Consider the following 19,557-nt stretch of genomic DNA (forward strand, 5'->3'; position numbering starts at 1 on the left):
AGAGAACCTTTTCAATAAAATGATGAAAGTTGGAAACCAGACTATGAGGTATTAAGATTATGAGGAGAGAAATTTAAAGCAGCAAATATAGATCCTTCTTTTTCCTGAAATTTTAGCAGCAAGGAAGATAAGATCAGGCAATAACTTGAGCACTTCATGATCAAGAATAGGTCTTTTTTTTTTTTTATTTTTAAGGATAAGGAATAACTGAACATATTGATAGCATGAGTAAAAGCAGGGGGAAAGTGAGGAAATACAAGAAAAATAAGGGATGTATCAGAGAAGATTTAGGATTAAGACTACAGTGATAGTATTGCAAAGAGGAAGGCATCATTTAAATCTGCCTTCCTTTCTTTCCTGAAACTGCCTGATACTGATGAAGGAATGTAAAGACCGAGTTAGCACCCTGCATACTTTAGAATCAGCCAGAGTCAGGATAAACAAAAGTCCTTGGTCTTCATTCTTGGTCGAAAATGAGAGGAATGGACACAGGAATCTCCACACTCTCTTCTTCCTCTCCTGCCCAAAAGTGACTCTGGCTTGTCTTACTCCACCCGCAAATCCCTCCCACAATTCTCTGTATACACCAACAGATTAAGCCAGCACAGAATAGTGGGGTGGGCCATTTTCCAAGCATATGCTAATAGTATTATCCAATCGGTAACTAGCCTTAAGTGCTCGGTTGTCCGACCTCAGAGCATCAACTTAAGAGTTTCAGCCCTTTACAAAGGAATGATTTTATTCATCCCTTAATGATATAGCTACATAAGATTGGTTCCAGTACTTTTTGTTCCTTAAGTCTCCAATCTCCAAGTTCCCTCATCCTTCCACATTATTAATAAGATTGAAATTAACCAACTTGAATTTTCTCAGAGACTCTAGAATACTCCTCTAGACCAATCGATGCCCTCACACATACATACATGGTTCCCTTCAGTTTCAGAGAAGAAGTTGAATGAAAATAAGAAATTGAAGTGTAAAGCACCAATACAAATTTGGAATTTGCTTTGCTTTTCAAAATTTAATGTTCAAAAGTATCAGCACCAAAATTTTGATTCAATCAAAAGATTATTTGCTTTGACTTATTAAATATTTTAATCCTAAAGGCAGGTACTAAAGTAATTATTGTTCACAAATGATCCATTTTTATATTTAAAAAGAAAGTAAATAAGAAAAACAGGAGTTTTATTTAAAAGTCTTAGTATTTAAAACAATAATAAAAGCCTTATGATTCCGGCAGTATGTAGAGCCAGGAGCTCTGTATGCAAGGAAACTCTCTGCCAAGACAGATCTGCAAGTCTGGAGCACTGATTAGATAAAGTGACTGCCCAAACTTATAGCCAGTAGCCACAGAGATGGCACCTAGATTAACCTATTGTCTTGATTCCAAGATCTGATCTCTTGTCATTAGGCCATGCTTCCTATTATTGATTAAAACTTCCCTATTTGCCTTTTAATGTAACATCTCTTGTGTTAAAAAAAAAAAAAAGTACTCAATCCATCGTGAAGAGTCAGATATCAAGTGAGAGGATCACCTTCTTATTTAAATGTCTAATACCGTAGAATAGTTGTATCTATAAACCACATTTAACTTTGAGATCCTGTGCTTTGAGAATGAGACTGGGAAGGAAGGGAAGAACTCTTTGAATTATACTATTATATTAGTTCTTTATATTTACCTTTGGTAATTATTTTGTTTAAAAAAAGGCAGTTTTTATACTGAGAGATGAAAAGTTACAAAAATGTTGTAAAGTGTGATATAAATTTACAAAGCCTTTTAAAAACCATGTAGGAATTTTTAGATCATAATGAAATTGTTTTTATTTTATAATGGAAATTTAGTTGAAAGAGCAGAATGATGTAGTTGAAAAAAATGTTCAACTTGGGGCAGAAGAACTGGGTTCAGATTTTAGTTTTGGTATTTACTTTGTGACCATGAACCAGGCTCTTTGAATCTTATTTTTCTCAGCTGCAAAACAGGGATAAATATATCTTTGCTACCTCCCTTTCAAGACCGATATGAAGAAAGTACCTTGTAAGCCTTGAAAAACAATGGCTTATTACTATTATTGGCAGCAAATTCATTTTCCCCTCAGGTTTTAAGTTCTTCTGACTGTGGACTGTTTTTGTCAATATCTCCTGCAGGCTCAGTCCTCCTGTACTTCCACTATGTTCTGCAAAAGAAATCCATTCATCTATTGATAAATTTTTCAAAGTAGAACCATCTGAAATTACCAATGGTTGTTTCCTTGCTGTCCTAACAAGAGAGGTAAGTCTGAAAATGACCCCAACCCTATACTGTCATGTAGAAAATTTCCCTGACGACTAAATTCAGCTTTCTTAATCAATTATTCTTGAATTTATTTGTTGACTCCCATTTATATCCTTATTTCCCTTGATAGTCTAATGGAGGGCTGGTTCTTCTTCTGAGACTAGTGAGTTATCAGTATTGATTTGCTTTTATAATTATCAGTAAGTTTGGCTCCAGACATGCTGGTCTAGGTCTGTTTCCAGTAAGTGCCCCACTTTTTTATATTTTTGCCAAAACTATGGCCATAGTTTAAAATTAATGCCAATCCCACACTCCTGCCAATTGAAATTTTATGTATCCTTAGAGTCAGCTCAAATTTCATTTAAAAAAAAATTCCTTCACTTAGAAGAGATCCCAAGATCCTAAGAATCACATAATAATTTATGTCTCATTCACTTTTCACTCTAGAGCTTGTCTTATATGTGTGTACATGTCTTATATTTGTTAGACTATCACGTCTAAGGGTAGAGGCCATGTTTTATTCTTAGGTTCATTGAGCCTAGAGCTGGAAGGGAACCTAGAAGACCAACCCTGTTTTATAGATGAGGAAACTCATCATAGATTCATAGATGAGGCCCAGGGAGTTGGTGATTTGACCATGGTCACCAGAGAGTAGAAACCAGGCCCCATGACTCCAAGGTCAGTGCTCTTTCTGCTGTACCACACTGCCTATCACCTTTCAGGTCTGTTGTTTAGTACACAAGAGTTGCTCGATGTGTTGCACTGATTTTTGCTGTTATGCTCGTAAAAAAAAAAAAAAAGGAAGTTGAAAGCATGGTAGCTAATGCTGCTACAGAAAGTTCACCATTCCATTTTTATTATCACTAAGTCTCTTTTAGAGTTTTAAATGATTGGCTAATATGAAATCCGAACTAGATGTTGGTATCAATAATGGTATGTTATGAAATAGAATTCAGGCACACTTCCCCCCACTTTCAACTTCTGCTTTCTCTGACAATGACACCCTGTGATGTGATTATCATTTTCGGGTCTCAGTCTTTGTAAGAGTATAAATGCCTTTATGGTGCAAGGATAGTGCCTTTTTTTTTTTTTTTAAACTGGGGAGATCATTATGCCTAAATTTTGTCCAGTATACTTTACACTAGTCTTCTCATCTTTTAAAAAACAAAATAGGAAATGAAATTATGGGCAGTTTTTTCTACTAGTGGAGAAGCATAGTATCTGAGAGTTACATTTTGGGGTATAGGAGAGATTACAAATCTGCTTCCAGTGTATATCTGGAATGCACTCATTCCCCTACCTGTACCTGTAAGATTCTTTAGCTTTCTTCAAAGCATAGCTTCTACACAAGGTCTTTTTTCATCCTACCAGTAATCTTTCCCTCTTGACAATTTTTTTGCATATAGTGTGTGTCCCAAAAATCTTAGGGCAGTTTTAAACTATTAAAACTGTTGTTAGACTTATGAAACACCCTTTATTTTGTGTATTGACTTGTGTGTATATGTTATATCCCAAGCTCTTAGGGCAGTGATATATTTGTTTTGTAACCTCATTTCTTAGAATAGCTGGCTCTTGGTTGGCTCTTAATATTTATCAAAATGAATTATATTAAAGAACTTGTCATCTCCTGTCTCTCATAGTTTAATCTGGTGATACTCTTTTTAGCTTTTCTTTTAGCTTTACTGTTGGGTTATCTGTTTTTTGCCCTTAGCGTTAGTGTCCATTTCTTTCATCAAACCTGTCCAGCTTTTATGTAGTCACTTGATCATTTTTGTTTATCACATACCCTCACTACTAAACTTCCCATAAACAAACAAAAAACCCTATTGAAACAACATTCATCGTTATTATTTTCCATTATGACTTGTGTCTTAACTATAATAATAGCTCTTATAGCTGTAATTTTGTATCCAGTATCTTCAATAGCCTTCCATGAGATGGCACGTGAAGACACTTAGGTTTACAGAGCGAATAACTGATGGAGCCAGGATTAGGAATCAGCTATGTCTTATTCCCAGATTGCTTCTATTAAATTATGCTGCCTTTCTTGAAGGGGCTACATCTTGCATATGACCCAGTTGCTTTTTAATAAAACAAAGCTTTAATAAAAAAAGCCTTCCAATGCAATCGAGATATTTTATAAATATTTGATAAACTTCATAGCTCAGTGGATAGAGCAGTATGCTTATAGACAGCAGAATGCCAGCAGAGAAAGAGAGCAGCCACACATCCATTACATTTTGCACACCCTTTATTCATTCAATGGGAATGTTGTGTCTAGTTCACAGATTGGGAAATGGGTAACCTAGTCCAAGTCGCTTGCTGAGGAGGCGTGTACTATTAAGGCAAGGGCTGTGAATAAATAGAATCGATCAATTACTGTTAACGTTTCTGTTACTCTTGTCTATATAATATAGATACAGATTTTTAAAATTGTTGCTGAAATGCTACATTTAAAATATTAGAGGTGCATCATTTAATAGAACATTTTTTTAAAAATTTCAGCGGGACCCTTCTGAGACAGTGTCTGTCAAAGACGTTTTGGCCCGTGCTGCAGCAAAGGGATTGCTAGATGGTATTGAGTTAGCCAAAACATCGAAAAGGGAGAAAAAGAAAAAGAAATCTAAAACATCACTGGTAAAACCTTCTACTAATGAGGGCATGAGCACACAAATAAAAATTGCAGAGTTCCTGAGCCGAGAAATGAAACCACACGCTAAGATTAGTTCAGAGACGCTAACAGCCAAAGTACCTGCTTCACAGAAAAGCACAGCCCCGTCAAGTTCTCCCCCGCAGAAAAAGCTGGTCAAGATGCCGCCTAACGCCTTGGTGCCTTCCCTTATGAAGAACTTGCCTTCCACATCCAAGGGATTCGAGAGGCAGATGATCACCGTGAGGCCGCGCCCAGAGGACAAAATGGTGGCCCTGAAACCCGTAGAGATTGTTTTGCCTCCGGTGATGGTGACGTACTCTGGTGCCCAAGCCAACAAAAGCCAGATTCCAGCACCACAGTTCTATTACCGCTGGATTGGAGGCAAGACTGGCAGCTTAGGGGCACCTTCAACATCCAAAAAAACAGAAAAACCTAAAGAAAACTTACCTTCCAGTGCAGTGAGGCACCCTCAACCATGGCTTTGATCATCACCTGTTATTTTCCAGGGGTCAAAGGGCAGAGTATTTTTCTACCATATTTGACCCTTCTCTAAAGGTTAAATATCCTAGCATAGATATTTATCCTTTAGGTCCTCAAGCCTCTACTGTGAATCTAAATGGGACACTACATTCAGAGAATTAAGATAAGTGACAATAATGTAGTCCAGAAAACTAAGCAAAGCAGAGTTCACCAAACTGGATAGCTTGGTGCTTTCCCTGTTTAGAATGCAACAGTTGTAGATTCACTATCAGTTGTTAGACTTTTATTACTTGGTCGATAGGACATCAGAGTTTTAAAAGAAAAGTGGTAGCGTCTTACCTAAAGATAGATCTTTATCTTATCCACCCGGTTTATTTAAGAACTTAACTTTTAAGAAGACAGCTATAGGAACATAGTTGAGAAAAGATGCTGGCCTTGTCAGATGGAGTTTATATTCTTATTTCAGCACGCATCTTGTTGTAACTAATTAACATTGTAAGACAGCCTGTCCATTCAGCCTTTAAGCTGAACTTTTAGTATACAGAAGTTAGGGAGACTGCTTTATACTGATATTGAGACTGATTACAAGTAGGAAAACAGGAGGTTCTAAGGACCCCATGGGCTGTACAGAACAGTTGTTCTTTTATCTAGTGACAATACCTCTCCGAGGGTGAGCTTTCCAGGGTCCTGAGCAGGAGAAGTGAGCACAGCTATTTTTTGACCACTTAAGTCAAGTGCTTTTTAAAATAATGACTGAAAGCAAGTTTGCTCCCGAGTATTATCAATTCTAAGAAGATGTAAAAATCGTTGGATCCAAGTAACACCAGTGGTTGAAGAAACCCTAAAGATTTCTAGTTCCACTTAAAACATCAGGTGAAGTGTGAAAAGCTACAAGTCATTTCAAATTGAAAACAGTAATCAAACTTTGGCAAATCATTTCTGTTGCACAATCTGCTAAAATATATTAGCATTTTGTTAATTATATTAAATACCAATTCATCTTCTAAGTATTATCAACTGCCTACTAAGAATTAGTTTGATTGTCATTTCTGGGTCTACTGATCTTTTTTCATCATGGCAACAGAAATTATTTGACAGTAAGTAGAACTAGTTACAACTTTAGTGTCTTTTTAAAATACTGTTCAAAAAAGTTTCATAAAGTTTGAATTTAAATGATGTTCTACACCCAAAGTTCAGTAGTGTTGAAGTGTTGAACAGTGTTGTATAAATTACTCATTTCTGAATATTTAATTCAGGTGTCTATACATGATAAAATAACTTAGTATAATTGTAGTAGCATGTTTACGTGTTAAAAATGAAATCTTAGCCATATATTTGAAAAAAAGGAATTGTGATTTTCATTTTAACTAATAAATTGTTTGCTATTTTAGTTGGAGGTTTACATTGTCTCATAGGTTAAATATTAATGAAAAAAGGAATAAAAAGACTCCTGTTTTTTTATACAGGAAAAGTTATGTTACTTGGAATCCTCAAAAGAAGAGTTGTTATGTACTAATTATGATTTTTAAAATTGTCAAGGAGTACAGCAGTGTTCTTTTTATCTGTATGAATGTATAAATCATGAATCACAAATACTATAGTTTATCTAATTGCCATATGTTCTTCATCATCTCTGATTTACAGCTGATTTAGAATTCACAATGCTTCCATGAACCTGTTCTACTTAAAACAATCATATTTCATCTTGACAGCAAAAAGACTATTATTTCTCATAGCTGCAGTATTCCATTTTCTACTAGAAATAGTTCTAAGACTATGTATGTCTCCTTACTCCAATGGGGGGGAAAAAACTTCAGAATTATGAAGAAATTTAGGGTACTTTTCCCCATCCTGTTGCATTTGGTTTTTGTAGTTCTGTTAGAACTTGCAGGTATTTGTGGGTTTGTTTGTTTTTTTTTTTTTTTTTTTTTTTTTTTTTTAGTATTTCAAATATAAATTATTGCATGAAATTATTTTAAACTTTTTTCTTTACATTTAGCATAATATGAACGTTCTAATTAAACAGTTGTCCAGTTAAGCTTCTTTTTAATGTAAACTTTTAATAAGAACATGATAGGGCTTTAATGATCAATCATTTATAATTTTTTTTCATAATGAAAGAAAAGAAAATACCACTTAGAATTATATATCTTACCTAAGACTAAGCAGGGGCTTAGCCATTGCCATTGAATCTTGATGGTCTGGAACTGGACCCCACGCTCTAGTTTATGACGTTGGATTATGAAGCTATTGCTGTGTTGCTATCTTCAGTCAATCTGTGTCGGGTTTCTTGGTCCTTTATTAGAACTGTGCTGTTCAACCTTAGGTGTACCTATGTTCATTGTCAGAGTGACCGATGTCTAGAGTACCTCCCATCAGCCCTCAGGTAAGAGTTTTGACTGAGTGGTTTTATAATCTGGATTTGGTGTGACATCAGACTATATGTAGCCAGTCACTGAACCATGACTACTTAGTTAAATGTGAAAACATTTTAAAAGAGAGCATCCTGGTCACACTTGGCCAGTTGTTTCTTTTAGGAAGTGAGGTATATTTTCCCTTGAATTTTCTCGAGAACAAAAGTTGAATTCTGAAGCCAAAGATGAGATGATATGCTGCATTTGTAATCAGCAGTAGGTTTTCAGAAGACATTTTGTGGAATGAATATTTGTAACTTAGAAAGATACAGAAGTATGAAAAGGCAAAAGGAGGATAAATTGTTTTATTGATTATCCTACTCCCTTAGTTCTTTAATCACAATGTGATGTCCTACTCCCTTAGTTCTTTAATCACAATGTGATGTCACAATTACCCAAGTGAGAAACCGAAAAGTTTTCCTTCCCCCCCCCCCCCCAATTATATATCTAATGCTCAAAAAGACTAGTTGCTCTGGATATCAGGTTCTTATGGTAAGTGAAAGATTGGGAAGGAAGTTTTCTCAACCAGATATGATAACCATTCTTTAGCGAGACTAATTTGATACGTTTTTTAGCCCCTACTAACTGCATGACTCTATTCTAGAAACTATACAAAAATGAAAATTTTAGCAGATGGAGACTTGGATATAATCCTAACAGATTCTATGGGAATGTGCAAATGGGAGAGGGCAAGAAGTGGTCAGGGAATATAGCAAGTCCTGCAATTTGTATCAGATAGACAATAGGAAACTAGCAGAGGTTTTTGAGCGGGGTCAGATGTGGCTGTTAAAGAAATTATCTTGGCGAATGAAGGATGGATCAAAAAAGAGAGACGCGGCCAGTTAAGAGGCTATTAATTTAGTGAAAAAGGGTGGCAGTTTAAGAGGTCAGATGTGAGAACTACTGTGGAAGTCAAACATAGGCATTGAGGAAGAGGGAAGAATCAAGTGTTACAGCTTTAAGCCTGGGAGATCATAGCCATTAATTAGCAAAAATAGAGATGTTTAGCAATCGGCTGAAAATATAGAACCTGGAGTTCAATAGAAAACCCAGGATCGGTTAGATTTGGTAGTCTACCAAAGGGATAATTGAGCAATGAAGGCAAAATTGCCAAGGGAGAAAGTGTACAGCTGAGACAAGAGGCCCCAGGACAGAATCTGTGGGAGGAGTGGGGTGGGAAATAACATTTCAGGCGGGAAAGAAAAAGATTAACCAGAAGAGACCGAGAAAGTTAAGCTAGATGTTCAGAAAAATGTTATTGAAGCTGAGATAAAGATGACATCTTTTCTTGTTCATTCCCAAGTGTTTTTATGAGCTATAAATGGCTCTAAGAATGTAAGCATTTAGATAAAAGCTGTTGGTCGGTAGCAATTAAAAGATGACCATATTCCTTGCAGATAAAAAGTTTACATTAGAATACTTATTCCCTGAAGAGGGAGGTGAGAATTTTTGTAGAATTTTAATGGAAGAGTTATTGATTGGGCAGAGAACCAAAAGTATCTCTTCTGGTTGCTAAAGTGTACCGCACTGGCATTTTATTCAGAATTTAAATAATATGCCATTAATACCAGTTTTATCTGGGAAAAGTGGTGAGAGCCAATTTAATCAAAGCTTTAATCTGTATTTAAATATATATATAAAAAAGCTGATACCTATATATCTTAGATGGCTAAATTGATATTTTAGAGGCAGCTCGATTTTGGAGGAGATTTTGAAGTAAAATAGCTAACAAATTTAAATGTATTTAAGTTTTCTGTCCCCCCAAATATGACCGTTATTTCAGATAAATGAGTCAAACATTTTATGCAGCTAAGTTTATTCTCACAACAAATTACATTTAAATGTGTAAAAGTGGTCAACAGCAAAAGGAAAAATAAAGGAAAACAAAAGTTTCTTTTTGGAATAAGCTGCTTTGATTAGAACTGAGCTCTTTGACATGATAAACCTGGAGCAAGTATCCTTCCGCCAAACTCCAATTTCCTTTTGCTGATTGTAAAGCATGTGTTTGAGCCACATATTAAGATAACTAAGCTTATTGAACACAGAACTAAAAATAATATTTTTAACATTAAAGCTGAACTCAGATCTTCGAAAAAGGCAAAAGAAACATTTTGTTGCTACACAGGAAAAGAAGAAAGAATTAGGGTTTGTAGCAAGTTCGTGCAGGCTTAGAACTTTTCATTTTCAAAATGGAAAAGAGGGGAGTTTTTTTTTAAGCTCTAGGTTGCTGTGCCCACAGTTTATCATCTAAGAACTCATTTTAATGGAAGTGGGATTGATAACCCATCATGCATTTTAAAATAGTATTCTAATTAGTTGTAGATGGCCTTATATGAAAGTGGGGCGAAGGGGGGTATGTATACAATAATAAATGAAACAGCAAGTATTTTAAAGGATATTAAAAAGTACAACTTAATGTTTCAGTCTGCAAAGTAAAAGCTTAAGCTAGACGGTGTTGGCTACATTTTCCTTGTTCTCAAGGAGCATATTATGAGGTGGTATGTCTGCATCTATCTTTCTAATTGCTTTTTAAAAAATAAAAGAAATGAACTTTACACATTTTGCCATTTCTTCTACATACTCCAATAAAAATATGACTACAAATCATTACAAAACCACCTTTTAGGTAACCTATAATACACGGAGATTACTTAGAACTGGATACATTGTGAAATAATGTCCAGTAAAGATAATTATAACATAATAATGCAGTATATTTCAGTAAAAATAGAATAAATAAAATAAAAATATTTTAAGCTGTATTTAACAGGTTAATTCAAAAATGACACAAGACATACAAGGCAATAGTGCACATGGCTGCCTGCTTACAGAATCACTAGATAGAAAGAATGCATAGATAACTGAAGTGTCACTACAACATTGGGTAAACACATTGGTATTCTCCCTCTCTCTCGATCTCACACTCGCAGGTACAAGCACACGCACACATACACTTCATACATACTTTTTGGCCATGGCAGAAAGTGTCTGAACATACTGTTTAAAATAATCAGTTTTATAAAATTAATTAGCATTTAGGTAAATATGCAAAGTTATTTTAAAAGCAAAATATCTGCAAATATGTTTTCATATGTCATGTCTATTTGTCTTAATGCTTCCTATAATTGCATATATATATCTATCTATATATATATGCATATATATATAAATTTGTTGCTCAAAGCTAGCTCAGTGTTCTTGATCCTGACAACAAAACAAATAGCTTGAAAAATAAAAATGAACTCTTGGTTCTGATGGAATTTTTCTAAATGAAAGTGGCTTGATTTTTATTTTTATTGTTTTAGTCATTTTACCTTGGAAATCACCAAGATGGAATGTAGACTTCTGGGTGGAATTTTAAACAGGAACTTCAGAGATTTCATAATTTAACATTTACTTCCAGATGCACTGGCTATTTCAGGGGATAGATACCAGTAGAGGTGAGAATATTAAGTGTAACAGTGACCCTGGAACTCATCAGGTTCCATTAGTTGAGGATTTAGAAGCCCATTTCCAGAGTTACATTAATGCCTGACATTAGGAGACCAACCACTAGTTGCCTTAAAAACTAGTCAGAATGTGGTAAACAGAAGTTCTACCAACTTCAGTTCACTAAGTCACACAGAAATATTCCTGATAGGTGTGGTCTATGTAACTCCTGCTTCTGTTGTACACATTTTTGTGGGGTGGGAGAATTCTTTTGCATGAATATATTCAACATCATCCAGACATATTTCCCACCCCCTGTGTGTTTATAAGAATTCCAGGATTGCCTGAAAATGAATTTTTCCATTCTTTTTTTTTTTTTTTGCATTTGCTCTCAGGCATTTGAAAGGACTCTCATGACTGGTGTGGAGCCTGATAGAGTAGAAATGAGAGTCAGGAAGACCTGGATTGGAGTCCAGGCTCTCTCGCTAACTTGACCCTCAGGCAAGTCACAACTTAACTGGAATTCAGAGGGGTCTTTTCTCCCAATCTGCCACCAACTTTATCTCACAAGGTTAATGATGCTCAAATGAGGTAATGATTTTTTAGTTTTGTTACATTTTAGGTATGTTACAAGAAGTGGGAAAAATTAAATACAAAGATGACCTTGATAATATAATGAGCTCAATAATTTAGATTTTCCTGTTAAGTCACATATTTAGATAGAATGCTTTCCCCATATTTTCTGCCCATTTGTTTTCTATCTTCCATTATTTTGCTTTGATCTAAATTGATTTTGTAAATTTTAAAACAATTGAAATCAAGAGAATGGAGGGAAAGCACCTGTTAGTGGAAATCGATATATCTTGTTCTGTTATTGATATTAAGAAAAAATGTGATAAGACAAACTCAGGTAGAGTAAAATATCAACTAGACTGAGAGCCAGGTGCAAAATCTCAACCTAATATCAACTAAAAAATGGCTAATGCAGAGATGTCATTAAGTGACCAATTTAAATGTATGTGACTGACATTGTGTAAATGGTATTGCATAAGAGATCAAGATCAAACTTTTAAGGATGAAAGGTATAGATTGGTATTTTTCACTTTATGGTGTTTACCTAGAGAATGACTATACTGAGCTACAGCAGATTGCTAACATTCTAACATTCTCTGGTTGCATTATTCAATGTAAGGCAGAGTATTGGAATACGTCCCACCCAAAATGCATCATACTTTCTTTGTACTCTTCTCATTTTTTAGTTTGAAACTACTTGTCTAAAATGAAAGGATGACTTTTTTGACTCCTCAAAATGATGCAATTTGACAATTTTCAAGCTTAATTTCCCTCTTCCCTCTGACATCATAATACATAAACAGTAGTCGACATGAAAGGGTGTCCATGGTTCAAAAGCATGTCAAACAAAGCTGTCAGGTGGTTTCTAGACCAACGTCAACAAATGTTATTTTGTAAGAAACAAAACCAAACAAAAATCCTTGTTATTCTATTCTACGGGAATTCAATGCTAACTATCATGTAGTATCTACTCCAGTGTTGCAAACAGGGCAAAGTGCTGAAGGACTTAAAAGTTGCTTGTGACAAATCCCGCTCAAAAAGACAGTGACCCCCCCGGCGGTGGGGGTGGTCACCTTCTCGTGTGTGTGTGAACCTAGGTCCCGGTCAGAATATTTACAGTACCGACCTTCCACCGCTCATGGTGTAACTCACTTACAGCAACACAATTTACTCATGCTTCTTTTCATATCACATGGTGGTGGCAAGGACGAGAGAACATGCTTGTCTAACATCGTTTTATTTTCTGAAGACAAAGCAATTGAATGGAAGGCAAAATAGTTCATGTTTCTGTAGTGTGTGTAGCTACGAGCTCTTCAGGTAAGAGAACCCTTGCATGTGTGCAGTTATGGCGTTTCAGTAACAGGACGTTTCTGTTTCAAAGTGTCAATGAGAGATAAGACGCCTCGTTTTACGTTGGTTGTGACTCTTCTGGTCACCGAGTCTGCTGGAGGAGGGGGTGGCCGAACTTTCTGTGAAGGAGGTCGGGCAACCAAGCATTTCTGATACCGTAACTGCAACAAGGAAAAAAGATGTGCTGTGATGGTTAGTAATGTGTAGACATCTCCTCTGTATATCTTAAATGCCCTGTCCACCCGCATACGATATGAGGGCGACTTAGCTCCTCATCAACCCAGCAACCCATCCAGTTTTACTATTCCCAGAATTGTAGAATAGAATTGATACAACACTACAGCCCAAATAATTATGGTTCCTACTCATTTCTACTTTTTATAGCTACCTTTCCTGGTTCAGTGATTATTCTGTTTTGTCTTTGTTTCCCCCTAGTATTTCAGATGGTAGATACTTATTAAACATTTTCATTAGGTCTACAAAGGTTGAATCAGCATGTATGTCACTGTTCAACAAAGAAATAGTTTGTGGTTTGTCATAACAAGTTATGACAAACCACAAACTGACAGTTTTGCACAGCTAAACAAAAATTTAAAAAACATCAGAATAAGGATTTGATTTTGACCATAGGTAATAGGGCTCTCAGGGCCCAAGCAAACTCTGAGATTGTTTCAAAGAAAGAATTTTGTCACAGTGAGAGGGTCTAAAGAGCCTCTACAGAGTTCAAGAGAGATGCTTGGGGACTTGATGGCAGGTAATTTGGTAATTTCAAGCAAGCAAGTCACTTGCTTAAAATAATAAGGAATTGGAACTAGATAGCTCCAAAGTTCCATGTTGTAATCCTAAAACCATTAAGAAGAACACCCTGTATCCACTTCCACCAATATCAAATGTTTACTATTTATTTTCTAGGGGTTTCACATTAAAGTATTAGCTCCAAGGATCCAGGGAAAAAAACGAATTCAGTAAGCTCTTTAATTACCACATTCTAACATGTTCAACCACAAAAATACTACAATGATAAAATTTTGTCATTGTAGTAAAGTTTTTAAAAAATGTAAAAACAAATGATATGAAAAAATGGAATGCAATTAATTCCCAAATGAATTACCAGAAACTTATCCTACAGATGCTAAGATGTATTACCTCTTAAGTTTAAGAAATGGACATTCAGCTACATTGTCTCTCATTTGCATCAATAGAAAACTGGCTGGCTTGGAGATGCTGGGGTGAAAAAGGAGGAAAACCGCCCTCAATATATTTGTGGATAAACCACCTTAGAAGGGCTTTCACTGGGCAGCGGGTGAATTAATGCAATGCAATCGTCAAGTAAGTGACCATAAAGACAAATTGGATGGGAATTCAAAAAAGCAAATCGCTGAAATCAATAATGAAGTTTCCCTAAGCGTTACATAGCTAGAATAAAGGGTGATAATATTTCAGTATGGTGCTCAGCATTCAGTTGTGCTTTACTGACCACTATCCTTGAGGCTTTCTAATTCACTTTTTCTTCTTTGGCTAGTTTGGTTCCTCCCTCCTTGCCCTCTTCCCAGTCTACTCTTGAAGTGGCAGCAAACCAGTGTTTTTAACCATTGCCAAGTAGAACCTGATCAGAAAACAGACCTAGGCCCCATATGACTCCCTCCTCACCTTGCAGATTTTCAGGTTTGCACTTGTTTTAGATACTAACTGTATTCCCACTAATTAATCACACAGATTATCTTTTGGAAAGAACTAAGTAACTCCCAAGATCTCACTGATCAAAAGTGAAGAATGGAAAATGACCAGTTGGGATGAGAAATGCATTTTGGTATCATAGTATTATGTTAAATTAATATTGTTAATTAAGTTGTTACTAAAAACATATCTCTCTCCCAGAAATGCCAAACACCACGGAAGGAAGAGAGAGAGCCAAGATATGCAATTATACATGCAATTATACTAGATTTAGAAAATTAAACGTTATTTTAAACTAGCAAATAAAAACTTTATATTCATGACTGAAAAAGCCTGTATTTGCAGTTAAATGCCAGTTAATTATTCATTCACTGATCTTTCAGACTCAGGCCTTTTGCTTCTTTACCACCAAGCTGCTATCACTTAGAAACCACTTTAACACTGTAAAATTTAAATCTGTAAATTGTGCTCTTTGTTTAAATCATCCTTAAATCAGAGTTTAATTTTACAAATAACATTATATATGAACAACGACTAAAAATCATGGGCAAGAATTAATTAATTAAACTTTTTTTCTTAAAATTAAACATCTTGAAGAGCTGGCTGAACTGAACTGAATTGATTCTAAGTGGCATCCCTTAGCAAGGCCATTAAAAGCAACCCAAAGAACCATGATCCCAGTGTTCACAGCATTAAGGACCATTCTTTATAATGCCATTGGGATTCTTTAGCTTTATTCAGAACTGCCTCTAAGTGACTCAGCATTTTGAGGATTACAAGTCATTACTTATAATTTTTTCTTGTAATGGAAAGCTCATAGTATGAATTTATTTTGAAGAGAGTAGAAGAGCAAGAGGACAATTTAACCATTATGCTTTAGCTTTGGAGGAAAATTATTGGAAAGGAAGAAGAGGACAAAAAAGGATGACTCACCATGCATGCAGCTTGTACGGCTTCTGATACATTGCCTGCATTAGGCTCACACCAGAAGACATGGCACTCAAAACGCTGATTCCCTGTGTCCATGATGAAGGCAAAAGTATGAACGTCCTTGCCAACTCCCATGAAAGACAAGAATCGAACACGGCACTCCACCAGAATTTCCTCTTCATTCTATGAGAAATGACAATGTAGCAAATGCAGCAAGTGTTTATGAGCTATAACTTTCAGAAAGGCCTTTTAACAAAGCACAGTGAAATGAAACCACTGGCATGAAAAAGCTGCCAAAGTTGGAAAACCCATGGAAAAAAAACCTCTTAGAAACCCCCAAATTTGTCTAGAGTGATCTAGACTGAATTAATTATTATTCAGTCAATATGCACTTAGTCAGTATGGATTATCTAAATCTCTCTCCCCCTTGGCATTTTGAGCTATTATTTATTAGCAACTCAGTACAAAGGGACTTCCTAGATCTGCCCTCTCCTTGTTATCAAGTTCACATGAATACACTATTTTAACTGACAATACAATTTGTCAAGTAATACCAAGCTCAATCATGATTGCTGTATTATAGAATACTAAAATGGGTTAGGATGAAACTTCTTGAAAGCAAGGACTGATTTGTTCTTAATTTCTGAGAATCTTTAGAAGAACGATAGTGTCTTAAATGCTTGTTGATTGACTGATCATATCTGCCATGTGACTTGCCAATCTGATTCCATTTTTTATTAGGTCTGAGAAGAATTAATCCCTCTTTCTCTACTACATTATATCTATTTTACAGGTCCAAGTTAATCTTCTTTCCCCAAAAAGGTTACATGATCACTGAGGGCAGAACTTATATTACATAATTCTTAAGCAGCCCCCATATTACCCAGTGGAGGCAAGTTCAACAAAAAACCCCAGACTCTGAGAGGTTCACCTTTCAAAGATCAAAGACACTCAGAATCTAACTTCTGTGTAAACTTCAGAGCAGTTGGTCAATTGCCAATTTCTCAAAATTTTATAAGAAAAATATCAAACATTTCAACAGACACACAAATAATCACACCAAAATATGCCAGTTAATATTTTCATGAAAGCAGATCTCTAAATATGAATATTAACAATGGGTTGACTAGTAACTGGGAAGAATGATGAAATCAGAAGTAGATTTTACTTCCTGAGGGATCTATTAGGAGACATCCCTGAGAAGGTGGTTGTTATAGCAGAATTCAGGGATCCTAGGAACTCTTCACAGTTCTTATTGCCCTATAACCTACAATTGCAGTCTGTATCACTGTTCTCTAACATAGACCCAAGGAGACCTTAATTGGTGTCCAAGGCTGTAAGCATAAAAGGAATGAAAGTAGATGAAGATTTGGCTCTGATGAACAACTTTGAAAGGTAATAATTCAGATTAATGCAGTGGCCTGATGATGACCTACTCACAACAGAAAGATAAATCAGATAATTTTTGGCATGCATGGCTGACATAGGATTTCCATCAAATTTGTTTGAACATAGAATTGAGAACCGAAAGTTTTAAAAAATGAAAAGTATGTTCAAACTAATAATATGAAATAATATGAAAAATCATAAACTTGGATTCAAAAGCCCACAGACAGGTACAGTCTGGAGTTGTAGATAAGAGCTGGAAAAGCTAATGAGATCAAAATAGTATTACTACTGATAGTTTGCCAGGTCTCTTGCTGCCGCCTTCTCTATGTAGTCTAGGTCTGGCCATCACCTTCTGGATGACAAGACAAAACAAAGTAGGTCCCAAACCGGGAAACTAAGGGTGTGTGAAAGACCCAGGCTTTATTTAGCTTGGAGAAGTGAAGATATGCAATCCTTTAGTCACATAAGGCTTTTAACAAAGCACAGTGAAGTTTGATAAAGTTAATAATAAGAAGTTAGTAAAGAATTTTCAGCTCAATATAAGGGAAAAACTTGCCATCAATTGGAGATATCCACAAATGGAACAGCTTGACTAAGGAAGTTCTACGTTATTGAAAATGTGGCGGTAGAGGCTATATACTTGCGATATTAGTTGGCAGGATACCTTCCCTGGGAAAAGTCTGAACTAACTCTAGTTCTATGACTGAGTCTATAAAAAATAGAAACCAAAGTAATGCTTCTCTGCAAAAATAAACAACAAAAACAGATCTGAAAGAAGTATGTGTAATCCAATCTCAAGGCCACAGTCAGATATGCAGAATATAAAACTTTGTCCTAGAAAATGTAGTAAAGAAACACTTAGTAAAGAACTAACACTTAGAATTTAGCTGATTTTTGGTAGAAACCAAACCAATTGTCTAGAATGGTTTCTGTAGCACGTACCATTGTTTATGATTACGTGTATATAGTGCATTATATGTGTTATATTGTATATATTTGCATGCTATAAATAGTGCATTCATGATCCTGTATATCTTCTCCATCAAATGCAGATGACAGCTAATTCATCCTTGTCATCTTGTGCCTTCTCATACTCTCCATGAAAGATCTCTCTAGCAACCTAGAGGTCTTCCTTGCTGCAGTATTTAGGCTACAGATTTGTTGCCTCTCATTCTCACCAAATGATCTTTTCCAGTCAACACAGATTCAAAGAACATGTGTTAAAAATGTCTTTGCCTTAAATACTATCGGATCCAAACAAAGCACATGCATTTAAGTCCTCCTTACCTTTTCACTGATGACAGTCACAGTCGCATCTGCAACATTCATGGTAACTGGCAGCCAATCTTCTTTGTTCGATGAGCTTGTCAGACTTTCTATGGCATTATTCAAGGTATCCATACCTATGGTGGAAAACAGCATAAGGGCAGAGGCAACCCTAGAAAATCCCTCATTGTCAACCATAGTCTACAGGGGAAGATTCACATAAGTCCAGTGGCTGAAGAAACCCAAGAGATCATAAGTCTCTCAGGTTATCTGGGAGGGAAAGCTAAGCAAAACTGCTTCTGGTTAGTATGGCTGCTTCTCTATCATGGATAAAAATGAGGGCTGGTTTCTAGCATCAGGAGGGGACATACATTCCCTCCAAGATTCTTAAAGAGGAAACAAGAAGATAAACTAATCATAGCAATCAAACTAACTACTGTTAGCTATCCTTCCCAAATCCATTGGACTCCAAATATACAAACAAAATAAATCATGCAAATAATATCCGCACATTATTCAGACCAAAGGTCTTAGGGATACCACACTAACGAGGGACACAGGAAAAATATGTATTGATAAGAATTTTACTTTCATCAACTTTACTTTTTTAATCAAATCTGTCAAAGGTAGCGCATTTTACAGAGAGATGACCTGTTACTGCACATTGGTCACCTTTAGCATCACACTGAGCTATCATCTGCCTTGGTCTTATCTAAACACTCTAATGTTGGCATCGTGTACTGAATCATTTCTTTCCTTTTACATGGAGACTCAGGGAATGTGTTTTGTGGGTTTTGATTTTTATTTTTCTAATTATCAATTATTTTCCCCCCTCCTTTTTCTTACTTAATTTCACTAACACAGTTAAGTAAACAAATGAAAATATTTGTCACTTCCAAAAATGTTCGTCTATCATTTGTCATACAGTGGGAAGAATTCTTTATCAGTTCTCTGGATCTATTGATCATTCTTAAGCCAGATGGTATTTATAGAATAATAACCTCAGTAGTCCCCTAATTCAATTTGTCTCTGAACCAGGAATCTCCTTTACAACGTACCCAACACCATCCAGTTTCCCCCTGAAAACCTCTCGGGGGGGAGGGGAAAATCATTCCCAGATGAGG

The 19,557-nt window shown here is 35.8% G+C and overlaps 2 protein-coding genes across 21 annotated transcripts in view; one reads left to right on the forward strand and one right to left on the reverse strand.

The window, feature by feature from the left end:
* The window catches only part of NSUN7 (NOP2/Sun RNA methyltransferase family member 7), a 74,821-nt gene extending 60,193 nt beyond the window's left edge, over positions 1 to 14,628 (forward strand). Inside the window, exons 11-14 of one of the 6 annotated variants that reach the window (XR_001121289.3) lie at positions 2,146 to 2,269; positions 4,778 to 6,278; positions 7,732 to 7,791; positions 11,644 to 11,719. Coding sequence is in view for 3 of the 6 variants with exons in the window: in XM_003773306.4 (XP_003773354.1) it covers positions 2,146 to 2,269; positions 4,778 to 5,410 (757 nt within the window). In the remaining 3 variants the exon portion in view is untranslated. Of the gene's footprint in view, positions 1 to 2,145; positions 2,270 to 4,777; positions 6,582 to 7,731; positions 7,792 to 11,643; positions 12,206 to 13,202; positions 13,364 to 14,373 lie in introns of those variants that run through there. The other 5 variants (XR_004230174.1, XR_004230173.1, XM_031942140.1 and 2 more) reach the window with 5 other exon arrangements.
* The window catches only part of APBB2 (amyloid beta precursor protein binding family B member 2), a 433,360-nt gene continuing 423,421 nt past the window's right edge, over positions 9,619 to 19,557 (reverse strand). For all 15 annotated transcript variants that reach the window (XM_031942132.1, XM_023506024.2, XM_031942134.1 and 12 more), the window contains 3 exons: positions 18,455 to 18,570; positions 15,782 to 15,961; positions 9,619 to 13,332 (listed from right to left, as the gene is read on the reverse strand). In XM_031942132.1, coding sequence (XP_031797992.1) covers positions 13,165 to 13,332; positions 15,782 to 15,961; positions 18,455 to 18,570 — 464 coding nt within the window. In that variant the 3' untranslated portion in view covers positions 9,619 to 13,164. The remainder of the gene's footprint in view (positions 13,333 to 15,781; positions 15,962 to 18,454; positions 18,571 to 19,557) is intronic.

This window comes from Sarcophilus harrisii, chromosome 6, assembly GCF_902635505.1.
Source record: "Sarcophilus harrisii chromosome 6, mSarHar1.11, whole genome shotgun sequence".
Taxonomy (NCBI): Eukaryota; Metazoa; Chordata; class Mammalia; order Dasyuromorphia; family Dasyuridae; genus Sarcophilus; species Sarcophilus harrisii.